This window comes from Alexandromys fortis, unplaced genomic scaffold, assembly GCF_014885135.2.
Source record: "Alexandromys fortis isolate MF-2015 unplaced genomic scaffold, M_Fortis_MF-2015_v1.1 scaffold_238, whole genome shotgun sequence".
Lineage (NCBI taxonomy): Eukaryota > Metazoa > Chordata > Mammalia > Rodentia > Cricetidae > Alexandromys > Alexandromys fortis.
In genome coordinates, this window is record NW_026068126.1 from 1,881,790 (window position 1) to 1,895,728 (window position 13,939).

At 42.5% G+C, this 13,939-nt stretch overlaps 1 protein-coding gene across 7 annotated transcripts in view; it reads right to left on the reverse strand.

The window, feature by feature from the left end:
- Positions 1–13,259, reverse strand: part of Cep20 (centrosomal protein 20) — a 25,591-nt gene extending 12,332 nt beyond the window's left edge. For 5 of the 7 annotated variants that reach the window (XR_007589222.1, XR_007589221.1, XM_050125808.1 and 2 more), the window contains exons 1-4: positions 13,120–13,259; positions 8,499–8,696; positions 6,722–6,806; positions 547–680 (exon numbers count right to left, since the gene is read on the reverse strand). Coding sequence is in view for 4 of the 7 variants with exons in the window: in XM_050125808.1 (XP_049981765.1) it covers positions 547–680; positions 6,722–6,806; positions 8,499–8,696; positions 13,120–13,147 (445 nt within the window). In the remaining 3 variants the exon portion in view is untranslated. The remainder of the gene's footprint in view (positions 1–546; positions 681–6,721; positions 6,807–8,498; positions 8,697–13,119) is intronic. The other 2 variants (XR_007589223.1, XM_050125809.1) reach the window with 1 other exon arrangement.
- Positions 13,260–13,939: the final 680 nt, after the last annotated feature.

The following is a 13,939-nucleotide window of genomic DNA, read 5'->3' on the forward strand; positions in this document are numbered from 1 at the left end:
GTCTGGCTTACCTCACTCAGGATGGTGTTTTCTATTTCCATCCATTTGCCTGCAAACTTCAAGAAGTCCTTGTTTTTTACTGCTGAGTAGTACTCTAATATGTATATATTCCATACTTTCTACATCCATTCTTCAATTGAAGGGCATCTAGGTTGTTTCCAGGTTCTGGCTATTACAAACAATGCTGCTATAAACATAGTTGAGCATATACTTTTGTTGTATGATAGGGCATCTCTTGGTACAGTAGTAATCTTGCCTTGTATTTTTTAGTATGGGAAAGGTGGGAGGTGTGTGTGTGGGGGGAAAGACTTCTTGATTTCAAAGAAAACTATACAGTGTGGTAAGCCAGGCAGTTCCAAAGACCCCACTGATGTGAAAGTTGGGGTTTCTTTCAAGACCTTGGCTTTGAAGTTGTATTACTTTGCTCTCTGGAGGTTAAGTATTACAGGCGAACACTGGACTGGACATAGTGTAATTAAGCTAGGACTCACAGGCTCCAGGAGAACAAAGTCAATGAAGTTAAAGGAGAACGTTGGAAACACCTACCCTTTGGTTTTCTGCTGGGCTTCCAGCTGGGATGCCTGTTTGGAGGCTGAAGTGTTGACTCTGTCAGAAGCACATTCTGGATGCCATCTGGAGGACCACGCAAGAAATGGGCTAAAATTCCATATAACAGAGGACTATTTCAGGAAGAAGGCAAAACCAAAATCAATTCATTTCCCATAAGTAGAAAAAGCTTAAGACATTTGCTTTAAAAGTAACTCTGACACTGAAGCTGCCCTTTAACTCACTAGATCGCAAAAGACACAGGATTATTATCCAAGTGGCAAATGGTCACTCTCAGTTTAAAACTACCAATTAACTTGAGAAGGTTTTGTTTTCGAGATGGAGTTTCTCTGGATACCCTGGAACTCTTAGACCACGTTGGCCCTGAATTTAAGAGATCCGCCTGCCTCTGTCTCCCGAGTGCTGAGATTAAAGGTGTGCACCACTTCGGCAACCACATGGCTCTTGAGAATTTGTAAACCCCCAGAAAACACATTAATACCATTAAAATAATCTAAATTGAAATAAAATTACAATCCCACTGGAATTCACCTTGTCAACTCCAAACCCAGCCTAAAACCTTCCTAGAACCTAAAACTGGTTTCCTGCTTTGCCAACAGCCAGCTGCAGACCTTGGAAGATCTTAGTTTCCTGAAGCTCACAGATGTTTCTCTCCCTCAAAGGGTCTGAGCAGTCCCTTTGGTATGCTGTGAATTAGTTCACAATGTCAGGCTTCTAGCTGTGCACCTTGCACACAGTAAAAGGTACATTAATTTTGGTTTCAGGTGAGCTGCGCAGTAACTAATATCTAAAAGGTTGCTTTGTGGTTTCCTCTTACCCATCACTCTACTACAACCAACTTATTAATGAGAAAACCAGGCCTCAGTAATGTGCTAGTTAGTGTCTCTCAGGGGTAACGACATTTACACACATAACCAAGTCCTATGTGCTTTTCCTTAAAAATATGTCACCTAGAGTCCTGTTAATCAGTCCCTTGTCACTGAAGGCTGGTCTGCTGACAGCACAGAAGCCAAAGTCCCTTTGCTTCCAATCTCACCCCTGAAAATACAAGTAAATACATTTACTTTTGAGATATCCATCTCCTGCCCAGTTGGTATAATGGTTCAACGTATGGTATGCCTATTGAAAACAGAGTCTAAACCCCTTATAGTTTATTGAGCCTCACTTACTTCTACCAATGGGACAAGGTGGTAAGGACAAGGGCCTATTTATTACTTGCTTTCTTGTATCACTTTCTGTGGGAGGCACAGACTAAGGACGTTCAGGCAGTCCCACAGACAGGCACATGTGTGAGGCACTGAGACAGTCTGAAGCAGATTCCATGGCCTCAGTTAAGGCTCTAGAAGCCTGAAATCTCAAGAAATCTGGGTCTACACTCAGGTGAGTACAGCTCCCAATACCCCTGAAACAGTGAGTTCTGGAGTGATGTGTGGGACAGGAGCACATGACTGTGTGTTTCAGCAGCTCCTCCAGGCCAAGGAGCAGCACAGGCTCAGTGGAGTGCTGTAGGAAATCATACCAGGATACACTTCATGCCTCTGCCCCTTACAGTCAACTTGTTTGAGAGACTGCTAAAGGCTTTACTTCTAACTTGGATGGAATCTGCTCGAGATTTAGGAAATTTTAAGTGTCAGATATCTTAAACTGCTTTAGATAATACATAATTAGCACATTTATACTACAATTTCATAGACAGTAAAGTGTCTTTGCAAAAATAAGCTTTAAGAGGCCATATACAGAAAAGTATAGCAAGGGTTGTTGCCCATTGAGAAAGAACTCACCTATCATGTGCAAAACCCCAAGTTTGATCTTCAGCACGTATACCCCCCAATTCCCAAAGAGCAGCAAGACGCTCCTTTCTTTTTTTTTTCCCAAAGATTTTATTTGTTTATTACATGTACAGTTTTCTGCCTACATGTATGCCTGTAGGCCAGAAGAGGGCGCCAGATTACAGATGGTTGTGAGCCATCATGTGGGTACTGGGAATTGAACTCAGGACCTTTGGAAGAACAGTCAATGCTCTTAACCTCTGAGCCATCCCTCCAGCCCCAAGACGCTCCTTTCTGGAAATAAAGATGGTCACCAGTTTCCTCTTTAACTAGTTCATCTGAGGCAACTGTCTCAGAGGCTACTAAAAGGCTAGGAAAAATCTAAGAGCTCCCAACACCCGCTAACTGCAAACAATGCCTTATGCTTGAATGACCTCCTACCCAAGTGCTCACCACCCTTTGCTACTGTGGTAGTCTAAAAAGGAATGGCCCCCCGTGGGCTCATATATTTGAATGTTCGGTAATTAGCGGTGGTGATACATGAGAGACATTAGGAGGTAAGGCCATGTTGGAGGAAGTATGTCACTGGGGATGGGCTTTGGGGTTCCAAAAACCAAGCCAGTTCCAGTGTCTCCTCACTTCCTGCTACCAGATGTAGAACTCTCAGCTACCTCTCCAGCACCATGTCTGCCTGTATGCTGCCATGCTTCCTACCATGATGAAAATGGACTAAACCTCTGGAATGGTAAGTCAGCCCCAATTAAATGCTTTCCTTCGTAAGAGTTGCTGTATGCCTCTTCAAAGCAATAGAACACTGACTAAGCTACTCTTAGAGACTTTTTTCACACATTTCAAAAACTGTCCAAATGTATAAAGCATTGCCCACTGTTTTGCTTAACACTCAAATACAGTGATTATTGCACCCATGGCCACTATCTCTGCAAAAAGGAGGACTATGCCCCCTTAAAGATTTCTTCACCCAATAAATCTGGTTACCAAGTTAGATGACAAAGGCTCTTTCTGTGGCAGGATTTCTTGGGGCACATGCTTTGTATATGTACATCAAGAATGACCAAGAGGGAATGCAGTTCAATGGTCTTTTGTGAGCATCTGGGAACACTTCAGAAAACAGTGTGCCACCACATCTCCAGCAGTATCCCACATGATGGCAGGTGTCAGATAGGTTTTGGCAGAATAGTAAAATGCTGGAAAATACCTCATGGATACAGGAATCCACAGTGACCCAAGAACATGAGAGTTGTTTACAACAAAAGGGGAAGACATGATAAGAAAAGGAAGCAGAGGGAGACAGCCTCAATAGACACCTTCATATTCTGTGTAGATAAGAACAACAGCGACGACAACAACAAAAAAAAACCCTGAAACAAAATACCCACCAATTAAGAAGAATGCAAGTATTTGAAAAAGAGATGTTTATATATATAATACAATTCCCTCACTAAGTGGAAGAAAATACACACAGTTGTGCTCTAAGTGGTGAGCTTGTATCCGAATAATGCAAGGGGAAAATGTTCACTTGGGTCACCTTTGGGTAGAGGTGTCAGTGGGCAGATGGAGACAACATTACAGTTTTCTCTGCCATCTACACGTTTCGTAGCAAAACACCAATACTTTCACCATGACCACCTTAAAAGAGATTTCACCTCACTCAGGCCATTGTTCCTCTCTAAGGGCTCATGCCACTTGAGGTTAATACACAACGTAAGTATACGCAAGCAGTCAGCTTGCTGTCATCACTCACACCTAGTGCCTTAAAGCTTTCCCTTCAAGGCTGGGTGGTGGTGGCACAGCAGGCCTTTAATCCCAGCACTCGGAAGGCAGAGGCAGGAGGATCTCTGTGAGTTCGAGGCCAGCCTGGTCTACAAGAGCTAGTCAGCTCAAAGCAACACAGCATCTGGACGCTCAATGCAAAACAACATCAAAGTGCAATTTTTCTAAATATACTATATCATAGTAACAGTCCACTATAGTAATACTCTGTACTTACTTGAATCATTTATTTAACATGTAGTATAACAACCATTATATTCCTTTGTAGTCTGTTTAAGATTGCTGTTGAAGCCCTTTGTAGTCATATCATATCAGCACAAAGACAAGTATAAAGAGAAGAAAACATGAAACTGTGGAACTATGAAATGCTTTCTTTTCTCCTTCTCCAGGTCACCTTGATTTTATACAGATAATCAGTTTTCTTTGTAACTGAAATCCATTGCAATGAGAACAAAATATAGTCAAAAACCTGTGGGTAACTTTTTTCTCCTTCCCAACTCCTGTGGGAGCATCTAATAGGGCCAAGAAGATGAAAGGTGATCCCACAGAAGCTGAGGAAGAAGAGAGATCTCCAGCTTCCAGAAGAGGGAACAATTGCTGCAAAGGCAAAAAACCATGAAGCTGCAATGAGCTGTGTGCCAGTGAGGTGGGTAAAGCCACTGGAGCTGGAAGCCATGCTACAGGTTGTGACTTGCTCATGTATATAATGGATGTTTATTAAGTGTCTTTAAACGATGCAGTAGCTGCCTTAGAAAGACAGAGGGCAGGATAAAATCAACTTGAAAAAGCAACTGGTGATAAACTAGTCAGGTGGCTCCTTAACAATGTGAACAGCATGGCACAGGGCAGTGAGAAGAGATACCCAGAGGCAGAATCAATAGTACAGGTGAAGGACTAGCCAGAGAAAGAGTTCCCTTTAAACTGCCTGTGGACTCTGCCTTTAAAATTGAGCAGCAGCCAGGCACTGAGAAGTCAGTGAGTTCAAGGGCAGACTGGTCTACAAGCCAAGTTCCAGAATAGCCAGGGCTGTTACACAGAGAAAATCTGTCTTGAGAAAAAAGAAAACAAAAACAAAAAACCAACAAAACCTGAGCAGCAGCTCATGAGCAGCTTATGAGGAAGGTGTGAGAAACCACAAAGAGTGCCCTTGTCTTCTGGACACCACATGAGCCCCAACTCAGGAAAATTAGCACATTTGCCCCATACAGACCTCCCTAGAGACTCAAGAATATGGTGGGGAGGGGTGGAGAAATAAAAGCAGAAGACAGAAACTGCTGAATACTTTATGATTTAAAGGAGTCAATGAAGAAAGCAAGACTGCCACTGGGAACTCGTACAACAGTGAAGAACCACAAGAAACAGGACAGAAAACAGCATGGAGAAAAGAAGTCAATATTACATGTTGCAAAAACAGGCATACACTTGGCTCTAGGGATAGGACAGCACTGAGGGAGTGTTAGTTTAAATGGCATATGATATAATACCATTTATGGTAAAACAAACCTAATTATACCATAAAAACAAATGAAAAAATTCAACAAGCTTTTAGAAAGAAAACATGAGTTTTCAAAGAAATTTCCAGCTAATAAAGTTGTGCTGAGCCATGCACTCTGGCACTAGGGACAAACTAATAAGCAAGTTAGGGACTCTATGGTAAAGTGTAGAAAGTATTAACCACAGGGAAAGAACTAAGAAATGATGAGTATAAATGAGGAGAAGGAGCACTGAAGATCGCAGAAGAGAGAGGGATGATAACATGAACGCAGAGGGCAGACCTAGCAATTAAAGATAAAGCAGTAGTAGGAAGAGAGGAAGTTGATGGGAAGGCTTTTTTTCTTCTTTTTTTCATTTTTAGAGAAGAGATCTGAGTCTGTTTCTACACTGGAGTGACAAAAGCAATGAGGAAGAGTTAAATATGAAGAAGAAAGGAACTTAAAGAACAAAGCCTCAGGAAGAAGGAAAAAGATCAGGAGGCCAAGAAAAATCATCCTTAGAAAGAAGTAAGAAGGCCGAAGCTGGAGAGGTGGCGTGCTTAGCAATTATGAGCACTGGCTGTTCTTCCGGAGGACCAGTCTCAATGCCCAGCACTTACTTGGTGGCTTACAGCCACCTGTAACTCCAGCTCCAAGGCCGCATGTATGTGGTAAGCAGCATGCATGCAGACAAAACACATATCCACATAAACACTTTTTTTTTTTTTAAAGTTTAAAAAAGAAAATAGAGGACCAGGCCAAGGAGACTGCTCAGGGTACCGGGTGTGTTGCACCACGAGCAGTTAAGGCTCTGGTTCAATTACCACCACCAAAAGAAATAAATTGAGGAAAAAGCCCTCAAGAAAGAAAGAAAGAAAAAGAAAAGAAAGAAGGAAGAGAGGCAGGCAGGCAGGCATGGTGGTTGGCTAAGTATTCAGTTCTCTGAAGACACAACAAGCTCAGCTGTAGCAGAGACCTCAGGTGACTGACCTGCTGCCACACTGCTTAGACCTCATATAGTGTGTAACTTACAGTAAACCCCAATAAGTTTCTGCTGGGTTAAAATGAATCATAGGCAGCACTAAATGCAACATCTGCAAACCTCTTTTAAAAACTTCTTACATTGAGTTATCCTTTGATTCTTCAAAGGCATTCAGTTCACGGATGAGAAACTGTCTGTCCAATGGAACTACAGGTTGACCAGATTCTGGAGAGAAAAAAAAAAAATCAGAAAAGCACTGAGCCTATTAATCTAAAAGGCAAACTTAATTTTGATAATAACCGTATCTCCTAGGTACATACATTTCTCAGACTTTGGTAGAATGCTGACAGCACATACCAACACAGATCAAACTACATATGACTTTATGTCAACAAACTCCAATGCAATGAAATGTAGAACTTAATTAAAGCTTAACACATACTCACTTTTTATATCCCCATTTGTGATTGGTAATATGGTTTCTAAATCTAAATTACAATGCTGGACTTCAGTAAGCTTCCTAAGATGCCTATACATTAAACACATGATAATAATAAATAGCTCATTAAAAATATATATCCACTTAGGGACAGTAATTCTAAAATTAAAATTATAAATTATTAGACTGAGACTTACTCTAGCACAGACTGGTCTCAAATTCACTATGGGACCTAGACTGGCCTTAATTCTGCCCTTGCTTCCTGACTGCTGGGACTACACATGTGAGCACCACCTCCCTGATGCGTCACTCAAAAGCAGTGGCAGTCATTACCTGAAGGGAAGCATTCACTTCCCAGACAATATGGCAATTTCATCTTTAGTTCTTTATTTACAAAAATAAAATGAAGGTCATACAAAAACTTCATATAAATGTTTTTGAGGATTTGATTCACTGCTGCCAGAAAGTATAAACAACCAACCTGTCTATGAGAGCAGAAAAAAATGGCACAGCACAGCATTACCCCATCTGCAGGGTAGAAGTCAACATGACTGAACTCTCGTGTGTTGTACCAGGTGAAGTGAGGCAGCATGAAAGGCAAAAGTCCCATAGGCCTTCACTTGTATGGCATGATGGAAAAGGCAAACTGATGAACAGAAACCCAGTCTCTCTTCTTTCCTCCCCACCTTCCCCGGTGCTGGGAATTAGCCTCTGGCTTCACACTGAGCTGCAGCCCCAGTGCTCTTCAGGTTTTCATTTTGAAGCAGTGTCCTCCTGCTTCAGCTCCTTGAGTTTCTGCGATTATACGCATTAGCAACAATACCAATCTAAAACACTCGTTATCCAAGACAGCACTGTTACTATTTTATCCTAGGGATGACACACACCTAGGTGATGGCATTTTCATTTTTTTAAATATTTATTTGTTTATTTATTTATTATGTATACAATATTCTGTCTGTGTGTATGCCTGCAGGCCAGAAGAGGGTACCAGACCCCATTACAGATGGTTGCCAGCCACCATGTGGTTGCTGGGAATTGAACTCAGGACCTTTGGAAGAGCAGGCAATGCTTTTAACCTCTGAGCCATCTCTCCAGCCCCCGGTGATGGCATTTTCAAAAAAAAAAATTTCCCCCTCTGGAGTGTTGATGGTATTATACAACCAGCTATGATAATCTGAGAGAAATAAATACTAATACTAGATCTTTAGAGAACCTTCAACATATCAAAATCATATCCTTTATGAGCATGTGTGCATAATATTACATGGAGAACCTGCAGTAGAAGGTCCTAGCTCTTACTTTCCCCGACAGCATAAAGCTTACCCAAACTTGTTAATGCTATGACAAGAGACCACAGGATGCTATGTGTTCAGTCACTTGCATGACAGAGTAATCAAACTACATATTCAGGCTGCTTTCTGAGAATTAGAAAAAGGATAAAGCAGAGGTTTTCTCAGAGATGAATAACCACTTACCTGCTATGAGGACAGAGGCTGTGTACTTATATTTGTTGAATTCCAAATACTCTCTAATTAATTCATTAATTAGAAGGTTTTCATGAGACAATGATGGTCGGGGTTCTTGATCATCATCCAGGGCATTGAAAACTTCAGCACGGATTCTTGCTTTTAAATGTCCTAACACTCCCCTTTTTTCCAAGGTGTCCTTTAAAACTGTTAAATGGAAAATATAAATGGTTCTGTTACAGACTAACCGTTGAAAGTTCAGGTATGTGTTAAAGAATAAAAAGGACACAAATATAGCTCTTAGTTTAAAGAGAAAGATAAACAATTTCAATATCATAAGCTCTATTTGTAAAAATTAAAGTCCTCATAGTATAATCCACTCTCAATGTATTTGTGCAAATTCAAGTTTACCCATGATGCATCTTTAGTTAGGGACTGAGTTTGATGGGGGGAAAGGGTGAACAGAATAAAGTTTGTTTATCCGAGTCTCCCACAGATGTTCAAGTGTTTGTCTATTTATAGGGGACGCAGACACTACTATGACCTTTAGTCGGGAAAGATGACTATGGAAAACAACTAACCTCCAGAAAAAGAAGGAATATATCATTATTGTCGACAGAGAAAAACTTCTGACATCCATAGCTGACTTGGTTTTGTTTTCCAAGATAGGGTCTCTCTATGCAGCTCTGGCTGGCCTGGAACTAACAGAGATCCGCCTGCCTTTCTCGAGTATGCCACCACACATCCAGCTGACTGAAATCCATAACTGATTTTTGTTTGTTTCCAGACGTGGTTTCTCTGTAACCTTGGCTTAGAATCACAGTTGATTCTTAATAAAAAAATAAATAAAAAAAAAGTGTTGTGGGTTTTGGTTCTGTTCTGCTTTAAGGGAACTAGAACTGGGAATGTTGCACATTCCTGTAATTCCAGTACTTGGGAGGCTGGGAAGTCAGACCAGCTTGGGCCTCATACCTAGACTGTAACCCAAGCTAACTTTAAACTCTGATGTAGGCTGAACATGACCCTAAATTTCTGATCCTCCTGTAGGCTGTGCTGGGATTACAGATGTACATGACCAGCCCCAACGCATGTGTTGTTGGGGATCATACCTAGGGCCTCATGCATGACAGGGAACCAACATCCCTAGTCCAATGGTAGATTTTAAAATGTCAAGTCTGGTTAGAAATGTAATACAAGGTGCTGAAGAGATGGCATATTGTTCTTGAATATTGTTATTCTTGAATATTGTTAAGAATGCATATTGTTAGCCGGGCGGTGGTGGCGCACGCCTTTAATCCCAGCACTTGGGAGGCAGAGGCAGGCGGATCTCTGTGAGTTCGAGACCAGCCTGGTCTACAGAGCTAGTTCCAGGACAGGCTCCAAAACCATAGAGAAACCCTGTCTTGAAAAAAAAAAAAAAAAAAAGAATGCATATTGTTCTTGCAGAGGACTTCAGTTTACTTCCTGGTACCCATGAGTACCCACAACCATCTGATGCCCTCTTCTGCCGGCCTCCACAGGCAACCGCACTCCTGTATACATGTACACACACACACACACAGAGAGAGAGAGAGAGAGAGAGAGAGAGAGAGAGAGAGAGAGAGAGAGAGAGACAAAAAAATAAATCTTAAAAAAAGGAAATGTAATGAGAATCTAATAAGGGACTATGCCACTGTTAACTTACGGAGTCAGAGTCAACCCTGCTGCCACCCAGCCCAGAACCAGGGCTATGAGATGACCACCTCCTCTATGAACTGCTGGAGCATGTGAGGGGCCGGATCTGCAGATTCAAAGCTGCAGGATCTCCATGACACAGGACAACAACAGGATATTAAAGAGGAGTTCCATTGAGGGTCCAGTACCAAAAGTAGCCAACCCGGGGCTTACAACCAGATCAATGATTCACTGCAATGAACACTTACAAGTAAAGATGCATGCCAAGACTTTTTTTTTTTTGGTATTATTAGTTTGTTTTTCTTTTAAATATTATGTTGGGGGAGGGGAAGGTTGCAGTGGCAGAGGGCGGATGTGAAGGGATGTGGAGATGAATGGGATCAGGATGCACGATATGAAACCACAAAGAATCAATTTTTTAAAAAGTTACCATCCAGATCCTTCCCTTTTCAAACAGTCTTTTGTGACTACATGACAGTTCTGAAGAATCAATATAATACCTAGAATATAACAAGAGCTCACTAAATGTTACAAATGTATAATATCTATAGGGCCTTACACTATTGGTGAAAAAAAAAGTAGTTCGTTTTCTGTTTTATTTTTTGAGATACAGCTTCTCTGTGTAGCCCTGGCTGTCCTGGAATTCCCTTTGTAGACCAGGCTGGCCTCCAATTCATAGAGATCTGCCTGCCTCTGCCTCCTAAGTGCTGGGATTATAGGTGTGCGTCATCACCACCCGGCTAAAAAGTGTAGTTTAACAGAACACTGTGCTCTGCCAGTGGCAAAAGCATTATTATGCCACAACAATAAAAATTCGTAAGACAGCTTATCCATTTAGGTACAATCAGTAAAGTTCCTAAGCTCTGGTAAATAACATCATCCTTGGTCATGTGATTAAAGATACACACTGATAGACTTTCCATCTTCCTTCTCTTTTGTTTTTTTTTTTTTAAAGATTTATTTATTTATTTATTAAGTATACAGTGGTCTGCCTGCATATGTCCCTGCAGGCCAGGAGAGGGCAGAATATTTCATTACAGATGGTTGTGAGCCACCATGTGGTTGCTGGGAACTGAATTCAGGACCTTTGGAAGTGAAGCCAGTTCTCTTAACCTCTGAGCCATCTCTCCAGCCCCTTCTCTTTTGTTTTTAATGCATTCATTCCTTCAGCCTTTCTGCAGGTGCACTAACTGCAGTTTTACCAACAAATTTACTTTGTAACAGGCCCATAAAAGGAAAGCTTTATCATACTCGTAAGATCATAAGACAACCCCTGTTCTCTAGTTCCATCTTTGGAAATCAAATGGAGAGATTCTTTTCTACTGGCAAGCATCCTGTTCCAATTACTATGAAGAACACACAGTACAGCCTCATACTCAGCAGAAAATAAAAAGTAATGAAGCTGGCACTGGAAAACTTAGCATGTCCTTCATGACTTGGTGGCAGATTCCTAACTCATGCCTTGGTTGTCTTCTTGGTGGTAATGAACTCCACCTCTCAGAAAGAAGATCTAGGTGAGATGGAAGAGTGTTTTACATGAGTAAAAGGCCCATAAAATATAAGATCATCGATTAGGGACCAAGTTTTCACTACCTTTCTCTTGGACACAAAACATATCAAGAGCCCGAGAATACAGAAAAACAAACGTAAAGAAGAAACCCCAAGTCTATAGAGGCCACCGTCCTAGAACTAGTTCTTGTAGACCAGGCTGGCCTTGAACTCACAGAGAGCTGCCTGCCTCTGCCTCCCAAGTGCTGGGATTAAAGGCATGCATCACCACTGCTCGGCTGCCGGTCTTTTTTGTTGTTGTTGTTTTTTTTTTAAGATTATTTATTTATTTATTATGTAGTCAGTGTTCGCTTGCATGTATCCCTGCAGGCCAGAAGAGGGCACCAGAGATGGTTGTGAGCCACCATGTGGTTGCTGGGAATTGAACATGGACCTCTGGAAGAACAGCCAGTGCTCTTAACCTCTTGACCATCTCCCCATGTTGGGAGCCGGTCTTAATCTGACTTATTTCCCACCGAATTATCTTCAAGTCCTTTGAGAAGTTTATACAATATCACATGTGTTATGTATCCTCCTAGGGGCTGAGGCATGTCTAGTTTTGCACAATGCCACCAACACATATTTTGCCAATGGTTACTAAATTATAGTCTCCAAGCTACTCTACTTGGTCCTCTCCAAATTTCCACTATCACTGGCTTTGTCTCTGAATTCTTTGAAACTCAGGACTGGTTTTATTCATTGTGAAGCAGAATGGCGCGGTGATTAAGATGCTACTGCACCTTATGTGAGTTCCACGCCAGTCTATTTCTACCTAAATTATCTTGGATGAAATATTCTACCTCTCGGCACCTCAAATTCCCAATGTAGAGAACGGGGTTTGTTAGATGGAATCAATCAAACATTAACTATAACTACCAGAGCTGATAGGATACACGTGTTATTTATGGTTACTCTGTTTTTTTGCAGTCCTGGGGATGGAACCCAGGGTCCTGCACATAACCACTTTGGAAAAACTCTTCCGAAAAATCCCGAAGAACCGCCAGGATGGGCAACTCTGTCTCAGGTTTATCTCGAAGGACCAGGAGGACCTATCTACAAATCGTTAAGAACTGTGTTATCAAACGTGGCTGTGGTGTTGTTAATGGTCAGCCCTGAACACAAGGCCTTGACTTGGCGCTGGCGGCTCAGCAGGGTTCAGATGGATGTCCAGGCGTCCGTAGGAACAAACCTGCAGCCCTCTCAGTTCCTTCCAGCAGGTCGCCTGGCCCTCCCACAGCACATGCGCAGCGGTCAGTTCCGCCTCCCCGCCCCCCGGAGAGCCCTGCCACCTCAGAACGATCCCGGAAAGGCCGAGCTGGTGTCCCGCGCGCTCTCCTTCCGTCCCATCCCTATCACAGACTGAAGGCGCGACGCTTCCCGCTGCCGAGCGTCCCCTCGGCGCACTCACCAGCTTTCAGTTCAGTAACACTCGCCATTTTTCAACTGCTACCGGCGTCACGCATCTGCCGTGCTTACGCCCGGCGCGGCGGCGTGGTTTCTAACCAATAGGAGCACCGCTCTCTTCAGACGCAACCTCAACTGTTTCTGTGACTGAGGTCGGGTGATTGGCGAATCGCCACCAGAGACTTCACCAATCAACGATCGTAGGGAAAGAGGGCGGAGCCAGGGCCGAGTCAGTTCCCGAGCGTTGCCGGCGGGAGCTGCTGTAGTCCCGGAGGTCGAGGTGCTGGCTTCTCTGCTCCCTTCAGAGTTACCTGGAAGTAGAGTTAGAACAGATGGCTCTGACCCACTCTTGGGTCTTTCTGAGTCGAGGACCGAAAGTTGGTTTTTCTATCATGTTCCCGGATGCTATGATTGGCTACTGGTAGTCTAAAGACACTCACTAGGAAGCCTTTACACGCCTCAGGTGCCCATTTTACAGAGGAGGAAACTTGAGTTTTCAATGGTGAACAAGCTTTCGTTAAGATGACCTGCAGATGGTGGCGGTGATAGCTAAACCCAGGCGTGTCTCTTCAAAGCCTGCTCTCTACACTAGCATTAATACCAAGTACATTTGGAGTCCCCGAGCTATTCGTGGAGATAACTGATAAAGGAATAACATGTAGCGTTATAAGTAGAAAAAAGAACATAGGAATAATACGTTCAAAACGGTGTGAGGTAGGTAGTATGACTGCAGCTGGCTCTCCAGGAAGGCCAAAGACACTGTTAAATAAGAAGCAATCTTGACCTAGATTCTAAAACTGGACCCTTAAAATTATGGACAGTCC